The 27,612-nt window shown below is 38.9% G+C and overlaps 1 protein-coding gene across 1 annotated transcript in view; it reads right to left on the reverse strand.

Annotated features, from left to right (window-relative positions):
- LOC145770143 (uncharacterized) overlaps positions 1-27,612 on the reverse strand; it is a 79,972-nt gene that overhangs the window by 18,527 nt on the left and 33,833 nt on the right. Inside the window, exons 15-28 of the mRNA XM_082581729.1 lie at positions 20,488-20,561; positions 19,954-20,147; positions 19,260-19,390; positions 14,231-14,361; positions 13,107-13,257; positions 12,452-12,627; positions 11,784-11,904; positions 11,604-11,695; positions 6,625-6,720; positions 5,697-5,801; positions 3,860-3,975; positions 1,526-1,682; positions 1,083-1,180; positions 446-626 (exon numbers count right to left, since the gene is read on the reverse strand). Of these exons, the coding sequence (XP_082437855.1) occupies positions 446-626; positions 1,083-1,180; positions 1,526-1,682; positions 3,860-3,975; positions 5,697-5,801; positions 6,625-6,720; positions 11,604-11,695; positions 11,784-11,904; positions 12,452-12,627; positions 13,107-13,257; positions 14,231-14,361; positions 19,260-19,390; positions 19,954-20,147; positions 20,488-20,561 (1,823 nt within the window). The remainder of the gene's footprint in view (positions 1-445; positions 627-1,082; positions 1,181-1,525; positions 1,683-3,859; positions 3,976-5,696; positions 5,802-6,624; positions 6,721-11,603; positions 11,696-11,783; positions 11,905-12,451; positions 12,628-13,106; positions 13,258-14,230; positions 14,362-19,259; positions 19,391-19,953; positions 20,148-20,487; positions 20,562-27,612) is intronic.

The raw sequence follows: 27,612 nt of genomic DNA on the forward strand, positions 1-27,612 counted from the left end.
GGACCGGCGTTCTTTTGCAGGTCACGAAGACGTGACCGACAACGCTCAGCAGAAGAACGGAATTTGTTATAACTTTAAACATGTTACGAATCCAGCAAACAGAGAAAAGTATCTGGCTTTGCTGCGGCTCTCTAGTATGCAGTAGGCTGTATTACATAACAAGCAGGTTTATATACACGGGAAGTTTTATAGTATTCGTTCCATGTTGCGAAGCATAGATCACAGAAAAGTGATATTTCAATTGCCGATCTGTTTATCCACTAAAGTGTCCTTATACTGATAAAAGTAATCAGTGAAAGGTATCTGGCTTTGACGGCAAATTTAAAAAGCACAGATTTTAGAACGTTAGTCTTAAAAGTTTCAAAATTAGAACATTTATAAACTAGCAAGATGGTAGTGAGTTATGTTGACATGTTTTAGTCGCCATATCTATCACAATACCCACCTCCATCAACCACGAGATTAACAGTGTAAGATCCGCCAAAGCCTTTGACTGTGTACATCGCCACGTCATCTGTGGTGACGTCATCAATGATCAAAGATCGTCCACAACCTTGGCTGATGACTTCATATCTGACGTCATCATTATCTTGAGATATTATTTCTCCATACTTGTCCCAAGTCACCTGCGACAAGCCGTTCATTTGGAGACAGCAGCTTGCTTTACCGAGAGTTCTAGACCTACTGTACTGTAAACTTCATGAAAACGTTCTCAGGCTTGCAAGTGAATTGTTTACACATTTTGTGAAAAAATTTGTTTTGTTTCGACCAAAGTAAGTTAGTTTTGAACAGCTTCCAATGTTTATGGAAATATCATTTAAGTTGAAAGTTTTGCCCTGTGTTTGACATTAGTTCTGGGAACGCATGAAAGCACAAAACTGAATTTTCAGGGCCCAACTTGATTTTATTATTCATTAGATACCAATTTTTGGAAGAAAAATTTCCTCGCGGTGTTGTTCTGAAGAAAGAAGTTGATTGTTAGTTCATTTTTACTCAGCTCTGCTCGAAAGTTTAGTTTTGCAAATTCTGGTTCCTGTCACTTTCGGTTGAGCTTTCTACTTCACTGTCGTGAGAACTGTTACCTTGGCACCTGGTTTGGACAGAACACAATCAAACACAGCTTTGTCGCCTTTCTTCACAAAGAGATCCATTGGCAAGCGAAGAAATCGGACAGGGGCAACTGCGAGGAAAGTGAATGCAACAATTATGGTTCAGTCTTGAGAGTTACACAGCCTTATTGCTGGATCCAGGATCTTATTGCGTATATGTCCTCAGTACTGTAAATATTTGTCAAAGGTTGAGCTTAGTGTTACGAACACCACAGAAAAAAATCAATCAATTATTTAGATAAATTTTTATTAACATTATACAGAGAAGTATTTCTTGCTTCATTTCTCAGTGTAGCTTGAGTTAGTGTGACATCACAACCAATCCTTTGTCAATGGTTGTTCAATTGAAACGTACGAATTAAACTTTTAACGTTTGTATTCGGTCAAGGAAGAGCTTTCAAAATTAGCCTGCTTACTTTGTTCCAGAACCAAATCCGCTGTGCTCGTGCATTCGTTGTACAGCGCCACACAATGAACTGCCTGAATGTCGTCAGTGCAGCAATTGTTTATCAATAACGTGCGTCGTGTGCCACAGCTTATCACGTCATATTTGCCTTCTGTTGGAACCGCGACCTAACAGAACAGTTCATCTGTTATACAGTGGGTCAGTTGGTTAAGCTTCTGACAACAACATTTCAAGAATCAGAAGTTTCACTCTGTCAAACTTAATTATCGGGACTGCGTCAGTGGTTGAAAGCGTCTACTTCTACAAGTATGCAAAACTGCCAGGAATAGGATCTCATAGAAATTTTCTCAGTCAGAGGATACAAATTAAATCAATCAACGTCTATGGGAATTATTTCAACCCTATTTAACTCGTGTATACGAGTTTACTGTAAAAAAAGTGCAGATTTAGATTGTGCTGGTGTACAGGTGCATGAAAGGCTGTGCAGCACAGTATGGCCGTATTCATGTACACGACTACATGAAGCTGCACAAATTGGGGTGTACTCGGGTACACGTGGATAGAAGAGTGCACAATACGGCTGTTTGAAACAGAATTATTTCTAACTATCATTTTTTAAACAAAAGGTCTGCGCCCATTCGTGAGCAAGCCGACTGAAACGCCATGTCTGCTTTATAACTGCTGTGACGTCCGCAACTACCACTATGATGTCTCCGATAAGTTAGTATGACATAAAAACGAGCAAACAATTACCCTTAAACTATTATAGCTGTTTCCACAATTTGCATGCAGATACAATAACTTCTCAACTTACGAACATTCGACTTACGAACATTTAATTTCGTACCGCTACATATATTTTCTCCAAAAAAAATCGCAAATGCATAATATATAAAACGTTTTTTTTAGCTAAAAACAGTTCTTATCTTCTCTTCAAAATAATCTCCATATAGTCCAACCAAATGGTAACACGGACATTCATGATAGATTTTCATAATTAAGAATGGTCATTGTCGCTAAGAATAACGCAGGTGTCCCAAGGCGGGCTCGGGGAGGACGGAAACCTCCCGCGGAGCGAAAGGGCAAAAGCCCGCTCGATCGAGATTTTCAGTACGAATAGCGACCGCGAAAGCGCGGCCTATCGTTCCTTTCGTCTGTTCGAGAGCGTCGAACGAGAGGTGTCAGAAAAGTTATCACAGGGATAACTGGCTTGTGGCGACCAAACGTTCATAGCGACGTCGCTTTTTGATCCTTCGATGTCGGCTCTTCCTATTATTGCGAAGCAGAATTCGCCAAGCGTTGGATTGTTCACCCAGCAATAGGGAACGTGAGCTGGGTTTAGACGTTGTGAGATGGGAAGGTTTTACCCTACTGATGAACGCTCGTCTCGCGACCGAGGGTTGTCGCGACAGCAACTCTGCTCAGTACGAGAGGAACCGCAGGTTCGGACATTTGGTACGTGCGCTTGGCCGATCGGCCAGCGGCGCGAAGCTACCGTCCGCGGGCTTACGACTGAACGCCTCCAGGGATATCTATAATGAAGGAGATATGAAGGCTCGCAATGATTGCAACTAACGACACTACCAGGGCGGTAGTTTCTAGCGCGTTAAACATGGGGTTCTTTTTGAAATTGCACAACGTTTTGTAGTGTAGCTGGTACAGTCAGCTACAGAAGACAGTTAGTAAATTTTACATAGAGCATATTTAAAGAATACTTGTTTGGAAAGACAGTTGAAAAGTTACCAGTAAGCTGTTTTTCTTAGCAAAACCTTTGCACTAAGCTAGATATAAAGCAAGTATACGGGTAGTTGAATTAACAAGCAACCATGAGCATGCTGTGAATATCCAGGCCTGATGCTAGTAGTGCAATGCAAGTTATCATAACAAGATTTATTGCTATGGTTTCCAATTGTCATTTTACGATAAACAGAAGCCCTTTTATTTTCAGACATAGTAAAAGCCTTTGTATTATCTTCATTAGATATTCCCGAACGCCTCTAAGTCGGAATCCCTAACAATGACAAACCGACGATTTGTTCGAAGTTCGGGTCGATCGTAAACTAAATACATACAATGCAAAGATTTAAGACATTGTCTTTTGTGTTTTCCTTTATTTCTGTGTGTTTAATATAACAAAGAACTTAACTGTACGTTGCATATGTGATGGACGAATGTCTAGTTGACTTAGGCCTACGTAGCTATGTAGGGCTGTAGGCTACTCCAATCCAACAGTTCAGTTCGACCTTACGAACAAGTCAAGATACGATCGGCCGTTCGGAACTTATTCGTAAGCTGAAAAGTTACTGTACAGTTCTCAATCAAATTTATCAATTCACATTGTTACCTCCTTCCAGTTACCAAGATACCATTGAACCTCCGTCGATCGCTTCTTGACTCTGCACTCAAACCTCGCTTGTCGACCGTTAGCTATGTAACAGTCTTCGATTTGATCCAAAAAGGCTAAAAAAGATTTTTTTTTTACTTCAAAATATGTAATATACTCAGGGCGGATTTATCAGTAGGCAGTTGTCTAGGGCGGCAAATTATTGGGGGCGGCAATATATACGAATATATTACATAGATAATACTGTACGTGAATATAATAATTCACAACAGATATATTCAGATATATAGGAATTAATAAATATGTTATCACACCACACACATTTATAAACAGTGCGGCAACTCATGTATGGCAAGTCATCGCCCCTAGATTACTTCATGCTTGATTGGTTTTCAACAATATGTGCTGCTTAGCGCTTCTTTTAGTTATCTGTCTCGCTTAGTTTGGAGGACTAGGCTTTGTCTGTGCAATTTTTATTAATCTTTGTTCGGTTTGTTTCACTGTTAGTAAATTTAAAAGAGCCTAGAAAAAATGTTTTTAGTCAATGTTAGGTTGATGGAAAATTTGCAGGCTATTTTGTGTACTTGTCTTGATGCTTAAAGTATGTAAACAAGCCAAAAAGTAAGACTAGACGTTTACAAAAGAACTTTAGTTTCATGAAGTTTTATAAAAATGGCGGCATTGAGGACAAGTGCCTGTGTTGTATCGAAAAATCACCATATAAATTTTTTTTTGGAAGGCAACACTTTTCTTATCTGCCTACGGCAGCACTTAGGCTAAATCCGGCCCTGAATATACTTCATCTAGCCTACTGTTAGAAACAGATGTTTTCTTTATTAATCTGACACGCTTTATCGAATGGACAAAATTTTGTCTACCATATAATGTTTCTCTAATTAAAAAATAAAGTACAAACATTGAGAGAGTTACAATAAAAACAACAATGACCTGTAGGACAATCTTAGTAATCCTAATGTTAAGACAGCGTATTTGATGAAGGAAACATTGTTGTATAATACAATTTTGGTAGAGAGCTGATTTTTTATTTATTTATTTTTATTGCTGGGTTAAGGTTCTAACCCTTTTGTCTATTGCTGTATAAGGAGCAAAATGGTTGGAACGCCTGGTTGGTCTAATCAAAAAATAAAGAGCTCAAGTTATAGCACTGAAGATGAAGACAGTATAGTATTCGAAACGTTTGTTTGAAAAGTAGGTGGATGTAGTCTGGATGTCGGTGGATAAAAGTAGATGGACGTGAGCTAGATGTAGGTAGAAACTAGGTGGATGCGAGATGGATGTCGGTGGATAAAAGTAACTGGACGTGAGCTAGATGTAGGTAGAAACTAGGTGGATGCGAGATGGATGTCGGTGGATAAAAGTAACTGGACGTGAGCTAGATGTAGGTAGAAACTAGGTGGATGTAATCCACCGGATGTCGGTGGATAAAAGTAGGTGAATGTGAGCTTGATGAAAGTGGATGAAATTATGTGAATCTGAGGATGTAGGTGGATGAAAGTAAGTGGATAAAAGTAGATGGATGTGAGCTAGATGTAGGTGGATGAAAGTAGATGGGTGTGAGCTAGATGTAGGTGGATGAAAGTAGATGGATGTGAGCTAGATGTAGGTGGATGAAAGTAGATGGATGTGAGCTGGTTGTAGGTCAATGTGAGATTGTTTTTTTATCAAATTTTATTTCAGCATTTTATCAAAGATTATCCTCCTGCCAAATTCTATTTCCAGATACCGGAGCAACGTACGGTCTCTCTTAAACCGGTGGCGGGTTCGAAGTAATCTGTGGAATGCAGAAACAGAATTCATGTCAGGTAACAATAATCACCTTCTCGGTTTTTCATCTCTTCGATCAAACGCTGTCTTTCCTCTTCGGCTTCTTTCTTTTTTAAAGCAACATTCCGGATTGCATCCTGCCTGTCTATGACGTTGTCTAGAAAAGCCATGAATAATGCGGATACTCTATTGGATTTTCCGCATATTTGTTTCATCAACAAATATGGAAAACATTCAGAAAAGCACAGCAACCAAATTCAGTCTAAGACGTGACAAAGTCACGTATTGAATGTTTTCCATTGATTTTAACAGAAAAGCAGTATAGCAACAATGCCGCTAAATTTTGCTCTCAATTTTTAATTTACAGTATAAGCCATTAAGTGTTTACTTTGTTCTGGAGCACTTGACCATTTAAAAGCGCAATACTTCTTATCGTATATCTGTTTGTATGAGAGTGTGCAGACTCGACGACCTTCTACGCCTTCTTAGGGCGACGATCTTTCGCACTCTCTCATGGGATGCGTACTGTAACCTACAGTGTAGGTTATGTTTTTGTTTTATGTAGTTCAAACAAAGATAAATCATCACTTGATCATCCATCCTTGACTTTTGCCCGCTCAGTTAAATCTTGTACAGTTAAATCAGGGTCAACAAAAACCTGACAAACCTATGTGTAAACCTCTTAAAAAAATAGAATTTTTGTTGAGAACACGTTGACAAATTATAAAAGTTAATATGTTACAACTCCCAGTAATGTCAATTCACATTCAGCAACAACGTTTTGTGAGCAACAGTTGAGATCAACTTTAACTTGTTCCTGTATGTTTCACAATTCGCCTGGTAAAAAAACGATGTTACATCTCATCAAGGAAGCCAGTTTATTGGGTTTTTAGAGATTAAGCTTAAGTGACAGATACGATTCACATAAATGCAATGATCAACTAATTGCACAAAAATAGAACTTTGCAAATATAGTATACCAAATGGTTCTCCGATTGTAATAAAACAAGACTGCATGGAGCAACTCCCTCCACCTGTTTGGTTGACAGCTGTCACGCGGAAAAAGTACGTTTGACCTGCAAAATATATCCGAAACAGCTGCACATTATTTGTTTCATGAAGGGTTAGCCTTAAAGAGTAAATGGAAAGTTGAACAGTGATCCTGTCAACCTCGACAGTTACATCAGCGCGGCTAGACCATTGTGTCGTTTACAAAATGTTAAAATTAAAATGAAAGAAATTATGAAATCAGCAACTGATTCAAAGAACTTTAGTTTTGCCTGATTACTGGTTACTAGTTACTACATGCACCAATGAAGGATGGCCCCTACCGCCATCTGCGTGTGGCAAGGAGGAACAAACCGTAAGCCACACCAGGTGCAACTGCGCCATCTACCATGTGCCAAACAGGTGTGCGTGATCTGCGTAAACCAGGGGTTCCCAACCTTTTTACGATCTCGTACCACTTCGACGCTCTGTAGTGCCAAGCGTACCACTTCTTGCAGAACAACTAAATTGATCGAATCATATTTCATTCAGAAGAATAAAGTAGATGGATGCAACTAGTATTATTCAACGCTATTTGTACTATTATGTACTACTATATTTGTATTATTTGTAGCCTACTAGTAGAATAGCATTTTTCAACGCTATTCTACTATTTTATGTATAAAATAGTAAAAGATATCTATCAAGAGCAATTATTTGACATAATTAACTCCCACTGTCCCACAGCGTTGTACGGCTTTTCAAAGCAACTGCGCTCCTTGTTGACAATTGACATGACCTGTATTTTGAACATCGTAATGATACGAAATAACAAGAATAGTTATGTATCAGTAAGAATAGGCTTCGAGAATCTTTTTTGTAAACAAAACCAGATAAACAAAATATAAAGTTGTGAATCCAGGTTTTTATGAAAAAAACGGAAGCTACCCGCGTACCACCTGAAAAACCTTCGCGTACTACTAGTGGTACCACCAGCACCCGTGGCTCAGTGGTTATCGCCTTCGGCTCTGGTGCTGGTAGCCCTGGGTTCGATTTCAGGTCGGGTTATACCAAACACTTTAAAAAGCGTACCGATTGTGTTCTTTCTTGCATAACGCAGTGAGGATAAATCGGATAATAATCTGGTGACACATCACCCTCTTCCAATATGCCTTGAGCCAGCATGGAAGCAGTATGGCTCATAAAATCACATGGAACCCTGTTAAGTAACCCATGTTGATGCGCAATCGGCTGCAAGCAGAGATAGCGAATGATTACACTGGTCAACACACATTTTGGTGTCAAGAAAGTTTTAACGGTTTTGGGGTATTTTGATTCCGCTGAATTCGAAAATGACCTTGGTTTTTACGAATTGGCTCTAATTTTTGAGATATTCCATGGTTGTACTCCAAAAAAGTGCTAAAAAGATGCAAATTTTGACATTAGTATTTTCTTTATGCTATAACTTTGATGAGACCTTGTCTGTCTTTTACAAGCATGTCCATTCCTTATTTTTGCATTTTTGATGCGATTCTGTGAAATATGACCATTGTTATTGCAGAGAGCCTTCCATAGGCAAACCATGTTTTGTGAAAACCAAGCAAAAATTCAAAAAATTAAACAATATTAGCAGTATGTAACAGATTTTCTGTTTGCAAAAACAAGTGGCGTTAAAGCACAAACACTACTATTAGTATCAATCGAAGTAGCCTACACTTCGTAAATTGTTAAAGCACATCAATCATTCATATGATGCGAAAAGATTAGTTGATGTTTACAAATTTTCTTTTGTAAGACTTTCTGAATGTGATGTGGCCAAACAATTACGTTGGAGACTCCAACAGTAGTCAGCCATCATGTTAGGCATCCCACCTGCCCTGGTACCGCTCTTCTATGACCTTAATGTCCTGGTGGAACCTTTCTCCGTGCTCTTCACTTAGGTCACCCACCAAGGTTTGCAGGAAAACGATCTAAGTGGCTGAAGAGATAGTGAACCGTGATACTCATCTTCACACCTAAACCTTTGAACTTGGAAAGCATATCTTCTACCAATTCTTGGTAATTTTTAGCTTTTTTGTTTCCAAGAAATTGCTGTGTGACTAAAACAAACGAATGCCATGCAACAGACTGCTTGTCTGTCATAGACTGCACAAAACGTGCATCTTTTATGAGTTTGCGGATCTGAGGGCCATCAATAATAGCCTACCTGCTTTCAGCTTTTCGATGGTCAAATCAGGAAATGTTCCGCAAATATAATTATTAAAAAGCAGTCGCCAGTCGTAGGCAAGGCTTTTATAAACTGCTTCATCAAACCAAGTTTGATGTGTAATGGTGGAATGATGATTTTCTCTCAGTCAACTAAAGGTCCATTCATGATGTTACCTTCAGCAACTCTCATGGAATCTGCAGGTGGCCACCTTTTTTTAACCCAGTGATTATTACGAGCTTGGCTGTCCCACAAGCAAATGAAACATGGATATTTTGTTTTGCTGGCCAAGCAAAAAAATTACCATTTTCAAGTCTACTCAAATTAATGATTGGTGAGAGTCGTAATCCAGTTTCTGTAATATCGTTTTAATGTTATTGTACTCTTTTTTTAGTTTTGTTGAATGGCCAATTGGGAGAGATGAATATCTGTTACCGTTATGTAACAATACACACTTTAAACTTCCTTTTGAACTGTCTATGATCAAGCGCCACTCTTGAGCTCTATATTGTCGTACTCTCATTTACAGCAGAAGCCCTGCGATGTCTTTGCAGTAAACAAATTCATCTTGCTGGCAAAAATATGGAAGTAATTCCTTTTCTCTCGCAAATAAAATATTATGCAAGCTCTGGTTCCAAGACAGTTTTTGTCTTTGAGTCGGGATGGGATGGCATAATTTCTGCTGCTTATTCGGATAGGTTAAGATCCCTGATGAGATCACTCAGCTCCTCCTGTTTGAATGTCTCTGGAATAGCTGAACTACTTTCAAACACATTTCCACCGCTGTCACTTGCAGAGCTTTCTACCTCTTTCTTCCATCATATCCCATGGCTATTTCAAGTAAATCACTAAATTCAGGCACAGGCACTTGCATACAGTGAGGCACAGGTCGTGGTTTTGGTTTTATTCATGGTTTTATTGGTGAGGAACAACAAGAGGTCAATTTCTTTTTATCTCAAAAGGTAGTAGCCAAAACTTGTTTTAGTGTTCATAAACAGATAGCCCACCCCAGAAAACATGGGTGTAGAGTTAAAAATTATCCAAATATGTTCAGCTGTGCTTGAGATATTGCCGTTTTTCTATTGCTCCTTTTCTATGAAGCCACCTAGTGGCCAAGTGTTATTTTACTTATAACTCGAGAACCGCTTATCTGATTTTCATCAAATTTGCACCATTCTTCTCAGAAAAGTGAGAAGCATGTTTTAAGCCAATAAAAAAAATTAGGTGGTGCCAACCAATGTTCCTATTATAATGAAATGACCCCTTGGTCATCTACCCAAAATTTGAAAATATCGATATCTCAAAAACTGGAGCCAATTCAAAAAAGCGGATGTTATTTTCGAATTCAGTGGCCCAAAATTGCCCAGAATCCGTTAAAATATCTTCGGCACTCAAAAAAAAGTTTTTTTTTGATATCTCAAAAACTGGAGCCAATTCAAAGAAACGGATGTTATTTTCGAATTCAGTGGCCCAAAATTGCCCAGAAACCGTTAAAATATCTTCGGTACTTAAAAAAAAGGTTTTTTTTGTTGGCCAGTGTTATTAGTGGTACGCGAACCACAGGTTGGGAATCCCTGGCGTAGACTGTATGACGAATCAATTCAGTGGCTACTCGACACCAAGCCAAAACTTTACCCCAGGGGTGTCCAACCGTTTTGACCAAAGGGCCACATGCGGTTTACGAATGATTGTGCGGGCCATTGAGTGTTTACTGCTAGTTTGTATTCTTATAAATGGCTCTCTTATAGTTTCTGATAAACCCTCACACCAAAATTCTAATCTTAGAAATGTGTATTATCCTCTTTTATAATTACAAGAACAATAGACATAACAAAATATAGTAAAGTCAACAAAGTTTTTACTACACGTCGACATTACAATGTGAAGTTTGGTACTTTTTTTTTCTAACAAGTTTGGCAATATGTGGTAAGATGGCAATGTAGCATTGCGAAACGAGTTTTCCATATGGCTGTCAGAAATTAGTGATCTCACAGGGGATTTGACATGGTTCATCGGCGAACAATCTTGCTCGCAAAAGTAAGTGCTGCCGATTAATAAGGTCAGGAAAACTATCAATCTGTGAATCCTCTGATAATTTTCTTAAGAGACGTATTTTTCATATTACTGCAGAATGCAGAAGGTATTTCACTACTAAATGCGTTTTGTGCGAGTCTCTGATATCACAGTCATGCACCTCAATGAAGCAGCAAAGCAAGAAATATTAATGACTGAGTGACTCTTGAAGCACGACGTACGATTGTGTGCAAAAGATGTGGACGTAACAATTTGGAAAATGTGATGCGTAACAATGTGTATTGTGATGCAATGAACTTAACTTGAACATTTGTGCACCCCTGCATTAGAGACTATAGAGTAATAGACAAAGAAAGCAAACGATAAATGCCAATTTCTCGGAATGTAAGTTCGTCATAAATTACATAGGCGATTAAGTTGATAATATAAGTCATTTCGAAAAATACCGCTAGGGCCACTCAGAACTTTCTCACGGGCCACATGTGGCCCGTGAGCCACGGGTTGGACAACCCTGTTTTAGACCGAGTCGTCGTCACTGCTCAAGGGCGATAAACGGTAGAGCTCCTCGACCTTTGGAGTGACAAAGAAGATAAAGAGTCATAAGAAGAAGAAAAATATGTGAGTGTAGAGCTTGAACTAAACATCCTTAGACAGTACATTAATAAAAATGAAACTGTATGATGATTATATTTGAAATTAGCTGCTTTATATTCCTCTTTAATCATTTGTTACCATTGATGAGACCAGAAACTGAATAGTGCTCATCTTCTACTTCTTCAGGTAATTTGTTGCATGGAATCCACAAATCAGAACCTTCCTTGCATCTAAAATGAAATACAATGATATCCTACAGGAAGTAGACAAAATGTAGAATTGCAAACAAATGAAACAAGAAATCCAAAACTGTCCAACCTTTCAACAAGGTATCCAATAAAATTCCCATCTCCCATTCTTTCTGGCTTTATCCACGTCAGAGAAACGCAATCATCGCCCAATTTTTCAATTGTGACTTCATACGGTTCGCTTGGTGTTTCTGAAACACGGTGACCAGATGCAAAAATTTGGAATGGCAAAACCATCTCCAAATTAGGACAGGCATAATTAGGAAGGCGTAACCAACATTTGCTTTACGCCAGAAATGAAGGTAAGCCTATGTCAGGCCCTAAAGTTTGAAAGGAGTGTGGGGAGCGTGCCCCCAGAAAATTTTTGACAAATATAATCTTGTTTTAGGGTTACCTAACCTTACCCAAATTCTTTAACTTATTTTTCCATCACAGATAATTTCTTGGCTGTAATTACTACATTACAAAAATACCTGTTCACTAAATCCGATTTAAACTCAATTGGGGATGACCCCCACCCCTCCTTGAGCACGAAACTGGATGGCTGGTAACTAAATTGTACAGAACTATTATGGCAAGATATGAATGAATGGTGTGAAAGATTCACAATTTTGATAGCAGGCGCATGTCATTTGTTAAGCAGGACTCATTAAATGCCATAAAGCATTCACCTTAACTTTTGTCTAAACCTTCTGACAGTAGATTTTATTGGAAACTCAAAGCAAAGATTCGTCTCACCGGAGTCTTTAGCTTTCACTCTCCCTGGCATCACCTTCCAATCTCCACACCCCACCACATTGCATGCTCTCACCCTGAACTGGTAGAACTCTCCCTCGTTTAATCCGTCAACCGTGAAATGGCGTTGACTGAAAGGCTTGTTATTCACGGGTCGAAACTTTCCTCCACAAGGTCGGCTGTGACGTCATAATTCAATCATTATGATTTTTAGCACACTTTTGATCATGGTGCGAAAACAGAAAGTGAAACTAGAGAGAGAGAAAGAAACTTTTATTTTGTCTGTTGCGAGAGTAGTACGGTACAAGTATATACAATGTAAATAAAATAGAACCATAGCAATCTAAATTTCACAACGAACAGGAAGCAGTAAAGACTATAATTATATCAGTCATCGAGTAAGCTGCTTCCAGCTGCCTAGAAAGCAACAAAAGCACAACATTTTGAACGTCTGACAGAAACGCTGTGTCAACTTTGATAAATTTAAGTGAAAATGGGGAAACAATTTAAGACATTGTTTAGTGCTCATGGTTAGTGGGTTACTATAGCAGCTCCAAGGGCCATTATGTGGAGAACATAAATTTGGTTTTTACCGCTTAGGCATATTTTAAAGATTCAGTCTGAGAATGAACTTATTGTAAAGCAGCAAATAGCTCACTATTCCAGGTAATAGCCAGTGACGTCAGAACCGCCGTCAGTGGAGGGACTTTCCCAGCAAACCTTGATAGAATTCTTTGTCACGCATGGCTTGCCTTTGTCTTCAGCCACTCGGAACAAACCTTGAACGCCGCCCCACCACGATGGGGGTTCTAAAAAGTAATTCACTTGACTACAAAAGAGAGAAGTCAATGCTTTTCCGCTACTAGTTGATTACCTGTAGTTACAGCTGCGATGCCAAGTTTTCCATAGAATATGCGTGGTAGGCCTAACATTTAAAGCTTCTTTTTGACACTTTATTTTAAAGTACCGGTTGTACTTCCACCAGGGATATCTAGAGAAGGGGATATGAAGGCTCGCAGCGATTGCCTTATTCTCATGACACTACCAGGGCGGTAGTTTGTAATGCTTTAAACATGTGGTTCTTTTTTAAATTAGAGAAAGTTTTGTATTGCAGCTGGTACAATGAGCTACAAAAGACGGTTAGCAAATGTTATGTAAAGCATAGGCTATTTAAAGAATACTTGTTTACAAAGACAGTTGAAAAGTTACCAGTAAGCTGTTTATTTTAAGCTAAAACCTCAATTGCTAAGGTAATACCTTAGCAATTGAGGTTTTAGCTTTCTAGATATGGAACAGGGATCGTTTCAGAACAAGACTAGGTCAGAAAGCGAGGCAGACTTCGACTCAGCTCAACAGCAGCCTAGAGCAGTTAGCTACTGTTTATTTTAACAAGCATTCTTTAAATATGCTCTACGTAACATTTGCTAACTGTCTTTGCAGTAGGCTAGATGTAAAGCAAGTATATGGGTAGTTGAATTAACAAGCAACCATGACCATGCTGTGAATATCCAGACCTGATTCTAATAGCGCAATGCAGGTTATCATAGCAAGCTTTATTAAACTACCATCGGTGCCAATTGTCATTTTACGATAAACACAGATTATTATTTACGATAAATAAAAGCCCTTCTATTGTTAGACGTAATAAAAGCCTTCGTATCCCCTTCTTTAGATATTCCTGACTTCCACAAGGCATTGCAACCGCAATGCATCAACAATTCAGTGTGCATGCAATATTGTATGTTATGACAAATTTAAAACAACGACAATAGATTTCCTCACTTATTCCATCACTGGCTAGAACAGGTTTGCTTGGCTCAGAAAAGAGGCTTGTGCCAAATTTATTGACCGCCCTAACTCGAAACATGTACGTTTCTCCCTCTTCTAGCTCCTCTACAGGGCACTGAGTGTACCTGGAAAGAGACACTTTATATTTCAATTAGCCTACTTCACCAAAGAAGGGTACCTATAAACAGGGCCTCCGAGAGAAATCAGCACTGGTCGGGAAACAATAGGAAAAATGGGCCCCATAATATTTTTTAGCAAATATACAACTAATTTGTATCTTGCGCTGCATGTTCGTGTTAAGCTGAAATTAGCCTAGCCTACTTTCCTCAGCATGAAAAGAACTTCCTTCAATGTAAAAATCAACAATAATCACTGGATTACACTTGCAGCAAAAATGCCATTGAGGCAAACTATTTTGTCTAGAAAGCTTTGTAAACCACAATACAGGCAACGAAAATAGTTCAACCAAGCTTTTAATTCAGGAGTGTCCAAACTTTTTCCCACACGGAGTTGGCCCGTGGGCTGGACATCCCTGATTTAATTCAACCCTTTTTGGACTTTTTGCAATGCAAAGTTACGGATCGCAGCATCAAATAATAAAATTTTGCGACGTTTGAATTGATGCACAACATGTATAGTTAGGCTTTTCAATCCGTTTCGAGTCATAGGCCTACTAGAGCGCAAACTATTCTTTACAAATTTCAGTAATTGCTAAAACCACGTTCTCAAAGCGCAACCGTTGGAGGTAGCTATTGGAACACAAAAAAAATCATAACAAAACTATTTGGAAAAACCTTTCGAAATTTGCAATCAATAATTCCTTGTGTAGAGATTATGGGGTGGTTCGTTCTGGTTTGCAGCTGAAGTTTGCTGTGTGGCTTTCTGTCAAAAGTACCAACTCATCCAAAATGTCTTGAAAAATGTCATTGTTGTAGCCTACAAATGGTTTAAATTTGTCCCACATGCCCGCAACTGCACAACAGACATACGATGAAATTTTCATGGAATTTCAAACTCATCGACGATATGTTTGAGTTTGTTGATACATTTGTCAATTCCAACAACTATCGAATCCTTTACAATGTACGGTAGAATACATTTCCTTCGAATGATTCAGCTAGTTAAGTGGAGTTATAAAAGCGTTCTGTCCTCAGAAAAAGAAAATCATTTTTTTTTAAATTTATAATTGCCAAGGCAACTTTAGCTTGCGAGTAGTAGCCTACTCTTCTCAGCTTTCTCTTATATAGATTACATCTTCCTTTAATGTCATTAAATTCATCAGTGAATCTTGTTTAGGACCGTAATCCACATAATGCAAAGCAGTCACAAATTTAAAACTACTAGTTGTAGGCTACTTTAGCATTGACTCAGCTTCCGATCAAGCTCTTGTTGGTTCCAACTTGATGCATTTAAGAAATGTCTTTAGAGCTTCAATTGCAAAAGGGTAATGTAAAGCATTGGGTTTGACTGCACCACGTCTTGATTACCCTCTCGAAGTCAATTTTCTTTGCAAGATGATAGGACAGCTTTCTTTAGATTTTTCAGAATTTTTTCTCTGACTGGGCTATAACTTTAAAGATGCCACAATCTTACAGATAATCAATCAGTCCAAAAATGATAAGACATTTGAACAACGCTGTCTGTAGGCAACATTATGAATTCCAATTAGATTTAGCCAAACAATAACATCCATAAACAAAAAACTCAAATAAAGAAAAAACTCACTATACCTTCCAAAATCACATCATGTAAAGCATGACCACCAAAAGGCTACTTGACCACACGAAAACAGAAGATCTTTTAACTATGACAAAATTACATCCAATTGCAGCAACAATAAAATCAAAAGTTTTAAAACTGTTCGGCCACACAAAAAGATCACAATTCGGAATCAGCAAAGTTTGCACAGAAGGAAAAGTAGAAGAAAAAAGAAAACGCGGCAGACAACCAAAACGATGGCAAGACAACATCCAATCGTGGACCGGACTCAACTTGGCGACAATGGGAGAGCTGGCTCAAAATCGCCACTCTTGGAAGCAAATAACTCATGATGATGCGCAATCTGCTGCAGGCAGAGATGACGACTGATGATGATCCATAAACAAAAAATATACAGGATTTACTTTCTTTAATCGTGCTTGGACTGATACCTTTAACTTTCCCAGATAACTTATGTTGGATACAACATCCTATGCCTGGCCAACGCAGATTTTGAAGTTAAGGTTCAGGTGTCAAGCAAAAATAGTTCCCGCTTAGCTAAAACAGCACCAGTTTTCAAGTTGAAACTATCAATACAATCGAAACCGTTCAGTGATACAGAAATCATTTCAGCTTCAGATTTTACGTCTTGAAGCTGTTAGTGTTCAACATCGCCTATCATAACACGAAAATGATTTGTTCTTGATGAGAAGCATCGAGAGTGACATTTACAATGAGTGAGAAATACTTGGAACTACGCACTTCATTTAAGAATTTGTTGATTATTTAGTTGGTACGTACATTTTTACTTTAGTACTAAAAATGGGCCCCCCTCAAAAGTACAAAAACAAAAAACTACTCGTTTTTCCTTTACAATGTTTTGCTAGGGGGGAAACTGGCCCGACTTCCCCCCCTCTCGGAGCCACTGCCTATAAGTACTCATTGTCAGGCGCATTGTCGGGCATTGTCAGTGTTACAAGATTATTTTCCCTGAAAATAGTATACGCGTTGGGCTCGCAGTCCAGAGCCTGCATGTTCGATTGTTCGATTCCAACCACCCGCACTTGCTGTTGTTTCTCTGGGCAAGAAACTTTACGATAATTGCCTCTACCCAGTGATCGATTTCGAGTAATGGGTAGTACCCATGGCGATCTATACTACTGGACATCCCAACGTGGCACCAGCCAAATAATGTGGGGGCCTATTAAGTTTTGGCAACTAACAGGTATTAGGTGTAAAAAAGGCGTTTTTGCATGAATTATTACTAAAAACAAATACTTCTGTATTAGAAAACGAATTTTTTAACATACTGAGTGTTTTGAAAGTTGAGTCACTCTTGATTTCGTGTACCTTGATTCTGATGATAGCTTGATTCTCATGGTATTCTTAACATGTAGCTATTGTCCTGCTTTCTTGCCACTTAATTAATAATATTACATTTTAAAATTACATTTTGGCACTGTATTTACAATTTTTAGGCTAAAAAACATTACTTGACCAATGAAAATTGCTGATTTCATGTTGTAACACTTATCTCAGTCGGTAAATTGAAATTTCGTATAGGCCCCCACATTATTTGGCTGTTGCCACGTTGGGATGGCCAGTAGTATAGATCGCCATGGTAGTACCAAATTTCAGTCATAAGTAGAGTAGACAACCAGAAACAGACATTGCAGTCAGCTGCAGCGTGGGTCAGGTGTACGTCGGAAGGCGTACAAAGATGCATAGCGCTCAAGTGCGCTTTCCCGCAATGCAGGATAAAGATAATAATAAAAAAAAAAAAAAAAAACTGTTTAAATGTATATTCTATTGAAGTCGATTCGAAACAATACGAAATGAAAGAATCAACACTATCAAAACCCGCAATTGCCAAACATTTCCCGCAACTGGGAAGCCAAACTAGCCCAGTTGACGGGCATAATGAAACACACTTTAAAATATATGAAGCACAGTTTATTTTAAAGGTTGGCCAAAAGATGTGTGAGCGATTACATTCCACGTTAAATTACGTAAAAAACTTCCAGCATTGAACATAAATTCGAAGCAGTGGAGACCAACAGAAATTCGAGACGAAATTAAATTACAATACTGCTCCCAATTGTGTTCAAGTAGACATGAAGCCTGCGTGTCAAGACAATAACGATTTATAAGCTTTCTGTAATAGATTTCAAGCAAAATGCTCTTACAAACAGTCAAAAGAAGAAAATTGAAGTATTTCGGACACACAATAAGGCAAAATTCATTACAAAGATCATTAATAGAAGAGAAGATGAACGGTAAAAGAAGTGAAGGCAGACCAAGAATGATTTGGACAACAAACATCACAAAATGGACAAAATTAACTTAAGAATGTGCAGTACGCACAGCTCATGGTCGAGAACAATGGCGCATTGTATCCATACGAGGAAGGAACAAAATGATGATGAATAGTTTCCATCGTTCCGATTGAGTACATTGTATTGTTTTAACGTAATATTGATGAAGCAACCTTCTGCCTTGGTGCGATGATAATAAATTGTTTCATTTTTCAAATTTTTTGTTTCTGACCACTTAATTATGTGATTACCTTTTAGCATGTGTGAACAAAGAGCTGACTTTTCATCTTCCATATTTTTGACAGCTCTGTGATGTTCTTTGACGAGGGAAATTATGCGGAGTTCAGTTTGGCCAATATACAGTAAACTGCGTTACAATCATTGCACGAAATTTCATAAAAAACACCACATTTATTGTGAAAAGGGGTTGGGTCTTATTGCTGTTAGTTCGAAACGGTTTCATAGCGAATTTAACTCCGGTGCTCGCCTTATCGACTCAGAAACTCCCTGTATGTATGGAATGGTGGTGAAACTGTTGTAAGTTTTGCTGTTGCTTTGTTTGACGCGACGTTTGGTCGAGAAATGAGTGTGCCGTTCTGCCATTTTCTTGGGAAATCCATTAAGTTTTAAAGTGTTATAATTTCTTCGTTTTTTTTTTATAAAAATTTACAGCTGAAAATACGCTCAAGATGCACCAAATGTTGTTTTTTGTTGAGGAGCACCCCAGACCCCCCGCTGTTTTTCTTGTCTTCAGAGAAGACGCAGCCCTACTTTCGCAAGTTTCCAGCCGCCACTATATGTAAGTTGTGCTAAGTATTACAACGTTATATGGCCCTTATGAAAATACATTTCCAAATATGTAACTTTCGTGGCTTTCTTACATTAAAAAGTTCCTGCCCCCTGACATAGACCATTACACTAATAACAAAGTACTTTTGCTGCAAAACGTTCAATTGTAACTTATTCATTTTATTACGTCACACAATTGTAACTGTGAGTGTTGGATTCACCTGATTGGTCCAAGATTGGCTACGTGCCACATATCGTCAGCAAGATTGCGATATTCAATGAAATACTTCACTTGCTCTCCTCCGGACTTCGCAGGCGGTGTCCAACCTATCTCGATGTATTCTCGTTTCGCCTGCGTAAGAGAAGGAAGATGATTCTTCCAATGCGGTCAAGAACATTGCAGATTGTTCCGACAATGCAAGCTGTTCCTGTATGTTTGTGTGATGACGTCTTCGTGGTAACATTTAAAGTTCCAGGTATGACGTCTTCTTTTCATGCCTGGTCCTCTTCAATTGTTTTAAATTAGTTTGAAACATAAACTGCTTGTTTACTTTTTAGTTACAAGACAATAATAGAAGAAAAAAAAAAAAGGAAAGTAAATTGCATTTAGGCTACACTTCCCCTCCGTCACATACGCTCCATAATTTATTGTTTGCAAACAATTGTCATCAGTAGACCACCAGTTATATCTCACAAAGTGTTTCTTGAGTGCCATATTCTACCAGACAAGTACCGTGTTATTTACGACCACAAGAGGTGGTCGTTGTGGTTTGATCGGTGGATGTTGCGTCATTCTATTACAATTTCCATGGAAGCCCACACAATTTTATACAAGAACTCATCATCTTAAACCATCTCGTTATCTTAGAAGCTTGAGAACTGAAGAACAAGATGAAGGCTGTGTGTGATATTTACGTTCAGGCACTGTACGTCTCTTGGTGGAGTTGGAGGGCCTCGGTATTTGACGTCACAGCTTGCTTTTGTTTCGCAAAAATTTGAAAGCTCGCGATCCTCCCGTATGACATTACTCCAATTATTGGCAGTGCTGCCCATAAAACCTTCATGTCCGTCGTCAGTAGTTGCTCCCGAGATATCATCCATTCCTTTGTCTACGACAAAATAAACTTATTATCACTAAAATGTGTCTGTGGTTTTACTTGTGATGTTTGAAGCACGATCCAATAAATTATGAAGGAAATAAGAAGTTTTTTTGTAGGGCTAATAAGCTACAAGCCAGCAAAACATTAAAATACGTTGGAAGTTATAGGTTCAATCCCTGTCCGCAACATCAATGACCTTACAATAGAGAGCTGCATTTCCTGCAAGCCTTTAAACTATCGAGAGTATAATTTTAAGGGAGAAGTGTTCTCTGTTGAACTCATAAGCTGTCTGCACCGCAAAGTGCTTTTGTATTTGAAACACATTATTGTTATCAATAGAACAACAGACCCTTGATTAGAAGAGCCGGTGTAGAATCGCTGGGCTCACTCAATCCGGAGTTATTGGAAGCTCGAACCTGAAACCTGCAAGATGAGTTGTTTACAATTCTGCAGCAATAAAACAACCACAATAAAGCTTTGGTAGAGAGTTTGCTTTTTTGAACCATAGACAAGCAAAACAAAGTAACCTTAGCGGAATGCTTTACACACAAAACAAAATATACATAATAACTCAAACGTTTTCGACCCGTACTTGTGTCCTTATCCGGAATTAAATCTGCAATATGCATAAAATGAAAAATCGTAAGATAAATTTGACTTTGCACTATAACTGTCACGACACTCCAACTGACAACTTTACTGTAACTTAACTGCAAAGATTCAACAAGGTTTGCAATAAACCTAGCTAAACTTATAAAAAAGAAATTTCATGTGACATTCGTCCTGTATATAAAACATTTAAAGTGCACCAATATTTTCAACTGAAGTCGCCTACCCCCTTTGCTCTTTCTTCAAATGTTGTGTATAAATTTAGTTGTTTGCGTGACGCAAACCAGGCACACATTGGTATGTCAACCAGATATGTGTTGACAAGGGCCGGGGAGCACTTAACAACCAAAAGTGCAATTAAAGAGCACATTGCCTCTAGTGAAACGTGCACTGACAATGTCTTGATCGACCATTTTAAAATAATCTCTCGAGGCAGATCTGATTTTCAGTCTAAGATCGTGGAAGCCTTAAGCATCAAACGTAACAATCCATCTCTCAACCCGCAGTTATTCGCCTGTGGCTCATCGTTCCTCTTGTGTGTGTTCTAATTGTTTATCAAATGCCTGTAGTTTACACCTCATGTGATCTGTTTTCCATCGTATAATTTACTCGTAATCATTCTTGTATCATTTGTTCAGTTTGTGCTTTTCAGTCCGGAGTGTCGTTACAGTTGTAGTGCAAAGTCAAATTTATCTTATAATTTTTCATTTTATGTATATTGCAGATTTAATTCCTGATGTGGACACACGTATGTGTCGAAAACGTTTGAGTTATTATGTTGTTTATTTTGTTTTGTTATTGTTGTTATTGTTACTTGTCTATGGTTCAATAAAAGAACAGTTTCGTAGCTTTTCATTTAGTGAAACAAATTGAAGATTATTTGTGAAATGTTAGCTTGTGAGAGGATAATGGGGGCTTGTAAGGGAATAATAAGAAACATTCGAAATTTGCTGCTTGGTTTAAAGTTTTGAAAGAAAAAACAAAAAGCTTAAGCATAGCTTCATTCTAATTAAAGCACAATAAGAACACCAGGTCAATGGTAAGTTGAAACTGCTTGTAGGTTATATTGCTTAGCATTAAGTTTGTTGGGTGATGGCCGGTTCATATGGGCTGAATTAATCCTGACAATTGGATTTAACAACAGCAGAATCGTAGAATATCCTTGGACCAGGTAGGTTTACTGTGTTTGCTTTGTCATGGACGATTTGTTCACCATTTGGTGATATTTATTTTAGTATGAGTTTGAATGTGAAATAATTATGTTTTTTGTCTCTCAGTCACTCATTCACTTTCTCCGAGATGGAATTTCTGGAAGGACATATTAGAATATAGGAATAAGCCTAAGTTATATAATTAGACAAGGTTTATCTAGAGAGGGGAAAGGTTAATTTAAATTTCAACTTTAATCTTGATTTTAGGATACAAAAGTATTTTCTGTGACCTTTGGTAAGTTTTTTTGAAATTTTTATCTAATCCCCCACTCCACCGCTCCCTACTCTCAAACTTACTTTTTGCTTAAAATTGTCTTGTATTACATGAATGTCATTTTTTGATTATGGCGTTTAAAGTTCAAATATTGTTTGCTACTTTACTAAAACAAGCTAAAAATGTTGCAAGACAGCCACATCCGGTTTTTTAGTCTCTGTTTCATTGTAAAACGCGATAAAGTTATCATTTCGATTTGTGCGCATGACTACACGCGTGCGCAAAGGCGTACCAATAATACAGATATTTTGTATTGAGAAAATGGAGAGTCAGCTACCAGATTAAATTAATCCAAGGGTATTGCACAGCTATTGCCACACTGACACAACAATGACTTCGTCAGTAGGCTAAATATCATTCTTCTAAAGTCTAATTATAATTATCATTCTTACATACGGATAACTTTAAACCGTCTTCTTTGATAAGATAGACATATAGGCCTACTTACTAATCAAAAAGGTTAACCCTAAGAAGGTTGGGCACCTGGAGTCTTGCTGGGGGGGGGGAGGCTGTCGATTCTGATGATGCTTTAGGAGTGATATCTCTGTTGTATTTTAAGGCACGGTTTCAAAATTTGGGATTCACTTTGTAAAATTATTCACGCTGAGCATATCCGAAAATTAAAACTATGAGAATTTTAGGACTGTTCAGTAGGGTAGGGTGAACCAAAAATTTTGCTTTGTTTCGTTGATATTTCTTGTGGAACAACATAAAACGACCAGAAACCGAATCTGCGGAAATTTTGACGTTGGGAACTTACCCACTTTTGGGGTTGAAAATTCTGCCTTTTTCGAAAAATATGCAAAACATGCTCATGAAAATAGAACTTTAAAGATATTTTTTTTGGCTAGATGTTCAATATACTATTTTACATTGCACTAATACTGACTTGGCTAGCTTCTAATACAAGTTTTTTTAGGTTTTGAGTTTCGATTGCTTTATTTTTTTTCAAAAAACATGCAGTTTTTTCCAAAAATCGAATACCATTGCATTCTAAAATCAGTTTTGGGAATATAAAATGACAGTCATGCAAAATCAACTGGATTCAACAGTCACTAATTCAATTGTAACACAAATATACTAGCACTTGATTTTAGTGTTAACAGTATCTACAAATGTGCTTGGCTGTAGTGCGCCTTTGTGTCTGCAACAGGAATCAGATTCTTGGAAGCTATACCAGCACGGATGAATCCATGTCTTCTATCAAACCCACACACTTTGTACGATGCACCAGTCACCAATTTCACAATTCTTTCTACTGATTGAAGACTCGATGCACAAAGAAAAGAACGCTGGAGAGAGACCATCCAATCTCTCGCACTCAAGCCGTACAACGTGGAGCACACTCAATAACCTTACGGGACAATCAAGACAATCACCCTGACAATGTCCCATTCCTGCTAATAAGATCGCATCGCAGGTAATAAAAAATGGGATATACAAGCCGTGTGACCATACCTCCGATCGGTTTGTTACCAAAGAAGTGACAAAGCTTTGGAAGATCAACACACCCGACCAGGAGAGCATTTCCAGCTCCTTCTCACGAAGCAAATTCAATGCTGCCCTCAAGCACCTAAAACCTGGTAAGGCCTCTGGTCCAGGTAGGATATGTCCAGAGCTTATCATGCACGCTGGTTATGTTCTAAAGTCATGGTTATGCGATTTCCTGTTGTCCTGCCTGCGCCGCCTCAAGATTCCTAAAGTATGGAGAAGATCTCTGATCGTCGCAATCCCTAAGCCAAACAAACCACTAGACGATGCAAAGAGCTATCGCTCCCATCTCCTTGCTCTGCATCCCTTTCAAGATCCTTGAGAGACTGATCTACGCTCGTGTCGAACCAATAATCGACCCACTGCTTCCCAAAGAACAAGCTGGTTTCCGACACGGGAGGTCAACTGTAGACGAAGTCACACTACTAACTCAGGATATTGAGGAGAGTTTCTCGGCAAAAAAGAAAGCGGGGGCTGTTTTTATCGACCTAACAGCAGCCTATGACACTGTTTGGCACCGTGGCCTAGTCTATAAGCTACTCCGCCTACTCCCTGACAGGCATATGGTCAAAATTATCATGGAACTCATCCACAATAGGAGTTTTACCCTTACCACCGGAAGCGGAAAACCAAGTAGACTGCGGCGACTCAAAAACGGTGTCCCACAGGGATCAGTCTTGGCTCCCCTCCATGGCGATCTATACTACTGGCCATCCCAACGTGGCACCAGCCAAATAATGTGGGCGCCCATTAAGTTTTGGCAACTAACAGGTATTAGGTGTAAAAAAGGCGTTTTTGCATGAATTATTACTAAAACAAATACTTCTGTATTAGAAAACGAATTTTTTAACATACTGAGTGTTTTGAAAGTTGAGTCACTCTTGATTTCGTGTACCTTGATTCTGATGATAGCTTGATTCTCATGGTATTCTTAACATGTAGCTATTGTCCTGCTTTCTTGCCACTTAATTAATAATATTACATTTTAAAATTACGTTTTGGCACTGTATTTACAATTTTTAGGCTAAAAAACATTACTTGACCAATGAAAATTGCTGATTTCATGTTGTAACACTTATCTCAGTCGGTAAATTGAAATTTCGTATAGGCCCCCACATTATTTGGCTGTTGCCACGTTGGGATGGCCAGTAGTATAGATCGCCATGCTCCCTCCTTTGCAACGTCTATACCAGTGGTTCCCAACCTTTTTGTCTTGGGGACCCCTTCAAAAATTTTCGTAGATACCGCGACCCCCACTTATATTCTTTCCTAAATGCAAGTATACTATTAACAAATAATACAACAAAAGGCAGCACTAAAAATGTTTTTCTTGCATTTATTGACAAATCAATGCGATGGTTGACCTTGTAGGTCTGCAGCTAACCGTGAAATTCGAGGTTGCGTGCTAGACAGAGCCAGTCTCATGTCGTCTTCCACATCCATTCTATTTCTTTCCTTCGTTTTCATATGCAGAAGAGCTGAAAAACCACTCTCACTTAGATACGTCGTAGCGAAGGGCAGTAATACTTGAAAAGCCAGCTTAGAAATCTGTGGGTATGTAGATTTCTAAAGAACAACATTGCAGAAAACACACTGTGGCTTCTCAACACCATTGGTCAATAAAGAAGTACAGCCAAGGTTAATGTACTCTTCAATGTATTTTCTCCATGGAACGATGCTCCCTTTACCTATTTTTTAGCAATCTCGAGTATTGACTGATCTCTGTTGTCTAATATACTGTACAAGGCTACTTCATTAATAGAGTTTCAATTTACACTTTTACAGCGAATCCTACACAGTATGGGTCCACTGTGATGTAATAAACGTGACTGTAGGACCTACAGTCACGCTTATTACATCACAGTGGACGCATACTGATGCAATAATGTTGTGCTACAAGCAATCCGAATGAAATGGTACCTCGTCCTATTTACATTCACTTTTGTTGTTGCATGAGCAACAGCTTCGCGACCCCCTATAAAATGCTCTGCGACCCCCTTGGGGGTCGCGACCCCCAGGTTGGGAACCACTGGTCTATACGCACGACCTACCATCAACAACATCTGACAAATATGCATATGCTGATGACTTGGCCATCTTGTACTCTGCGAAAGACTGGCAATCATTACAAACGACGTTGAGCCAAGACATTCATTCATAGCTTGTCACGCCAGTGTCGGAGCCAGGTAAGAGCATTGTTTGTAATGTTTTTGAGGTCGTTGTCATCACATGAAGGGCTAAGGGGGCAGTTGGTGAGGATGTGCTTCATCGTCTGATTGTCTATGCCGCAATCACACGTTGGGTCAGGAGTCATCTTCCATCGGAAAAGATTGCTTTTATTTCTCCCGACTTCGCAGCGGGCTCTGTTTAGGCAGCACCACTCTCTTCTCTCAAGGGTGGGAGTTTGTTGTAGACTTTCGGAAGGACTTGGGATGGCAGGATGTTGTGTCCTATCGGGCTCAGAAGTCCACATTTCTAGTCGTGCAGCTGTCGCGCTTGTGTGTTCCAATGGGCCGACTTTGATGAAGCTTTTGCGTGACTTGAGTCTTGCTGGAATAAGTTTGTGTTCATAGAGAGGGTGGCGTTGGTCGGATATTTGTTTTACTCTTTCCTTTTTTGTAGCGACTTCTCTTCGGATATAAGGTGGAGCTATAGTTGCTAAGTTATAGAGGTCGGAGATTGGTGTTGGACGGAGTGTGCTAGTTATGATTCTACATGCTTGGTTTAATTCGGAGTCAATTACTTTGGTGTGGCTTGACCTAGCCCATACTGGAGCGCAGTATTCAGCGGTCGAATAACAGAGAGCCAGTGCTGTTTGCTTCAGTGTGTGCTCATCTGCTCCCCAGTTTGAGTTTCCCAGCTTTTGCAAAAGGTTATTGCGAGCAGATAATTTTTTTTTAAGCTTAAGTAGGTGTGTCTTATAGGATAGGGTCCTGTCCAGTGTTATGCCAAGGTATACAGGAAAGGGGGTATATTGTAAAGCAGTGTTTTCCCAATTGATGATAAGTTTTTGGCTAGCCTTATGATTGTTCAAGTGAAAGCATGTTACTTGGGTTTTGGAAGGGTTTGCATTTAGGCTCCAGTACTTGTAATATGTGGAATACTCGGAGAGTGCTCCTGTTAAGGTCTTTTCTATCACCGAGAAGTTTTTTGATTGGGTAGCTAGGCAGAGGTCGTCGGCATAAATGAAACGACGTACGTTGGGGGGTTTTGGTTGATCATTGGTGTATATGTTAAACAAGATAGGTGCAAGGACAGAGCCTTGTGGCAGGCCATTACGTTGGGTTCTCCAGCGGCTTTTTCGACCATTCATCTCAACAAAAAATCGTCTATTTGTAAGAAGTGATTGAATAGCTTGGTTGATTGTGGGGTTCTTGATGACTTGATCCAGTTTAAGAAGCAAGGCCCTATGGTTGATGGTATCATAAGCGGCAGATAAGTCTACGAAGACGGTTCCAGTGGCGAGTTTCTGTTCGAATCCATCCTCTATATATTGAGTTAGGTTTAATACTTGACCGCAGCAAGAGCGCTCTGGTCGAAAAGCTGCCTGGTCATGTGTAAGTTGGTCATCTACTTGCGTTGAAATCCTATTTAGTATGAGGCGTTCGTATACTTTCATGAGGATGCATAAAAGTGATATTGGTCTATAGTTTTTAGGGGAAGAGGGATCTTTTTGGGGTTTCAAAAGAGCTACTATCTTTGATTTTCTCCAGATCTTTGGGATTGTTGCACCGGCCAGACAATTGTTGAAGAATTTTAAGAGCCAGGATTTAGCTGGACATGACGACCAATCGACCATATCTCGATACCTTCATCAATAGAAACTGAAGCTCAGCGAAAGTAAAACTCTGACGGCAGCCTTCCATCTCAACAACAGGGAGGCAAAACG

This window comes from Aplidium turbinatum, chromosome 5 (genome assembly GCF_918807975.1).
Source record: "Aplidium turbinatum chromosome 5, kaAplTurb1.1, whole genome shotgun sequence".
Classification (NCBI taxonomy): domain Eukaryota; kingdom Metazoa; phylum Chordata; class Ascidiacea; order Aplousobranchia; family Polyclinidae; genus Aplidium; species Aplidium turbinatum.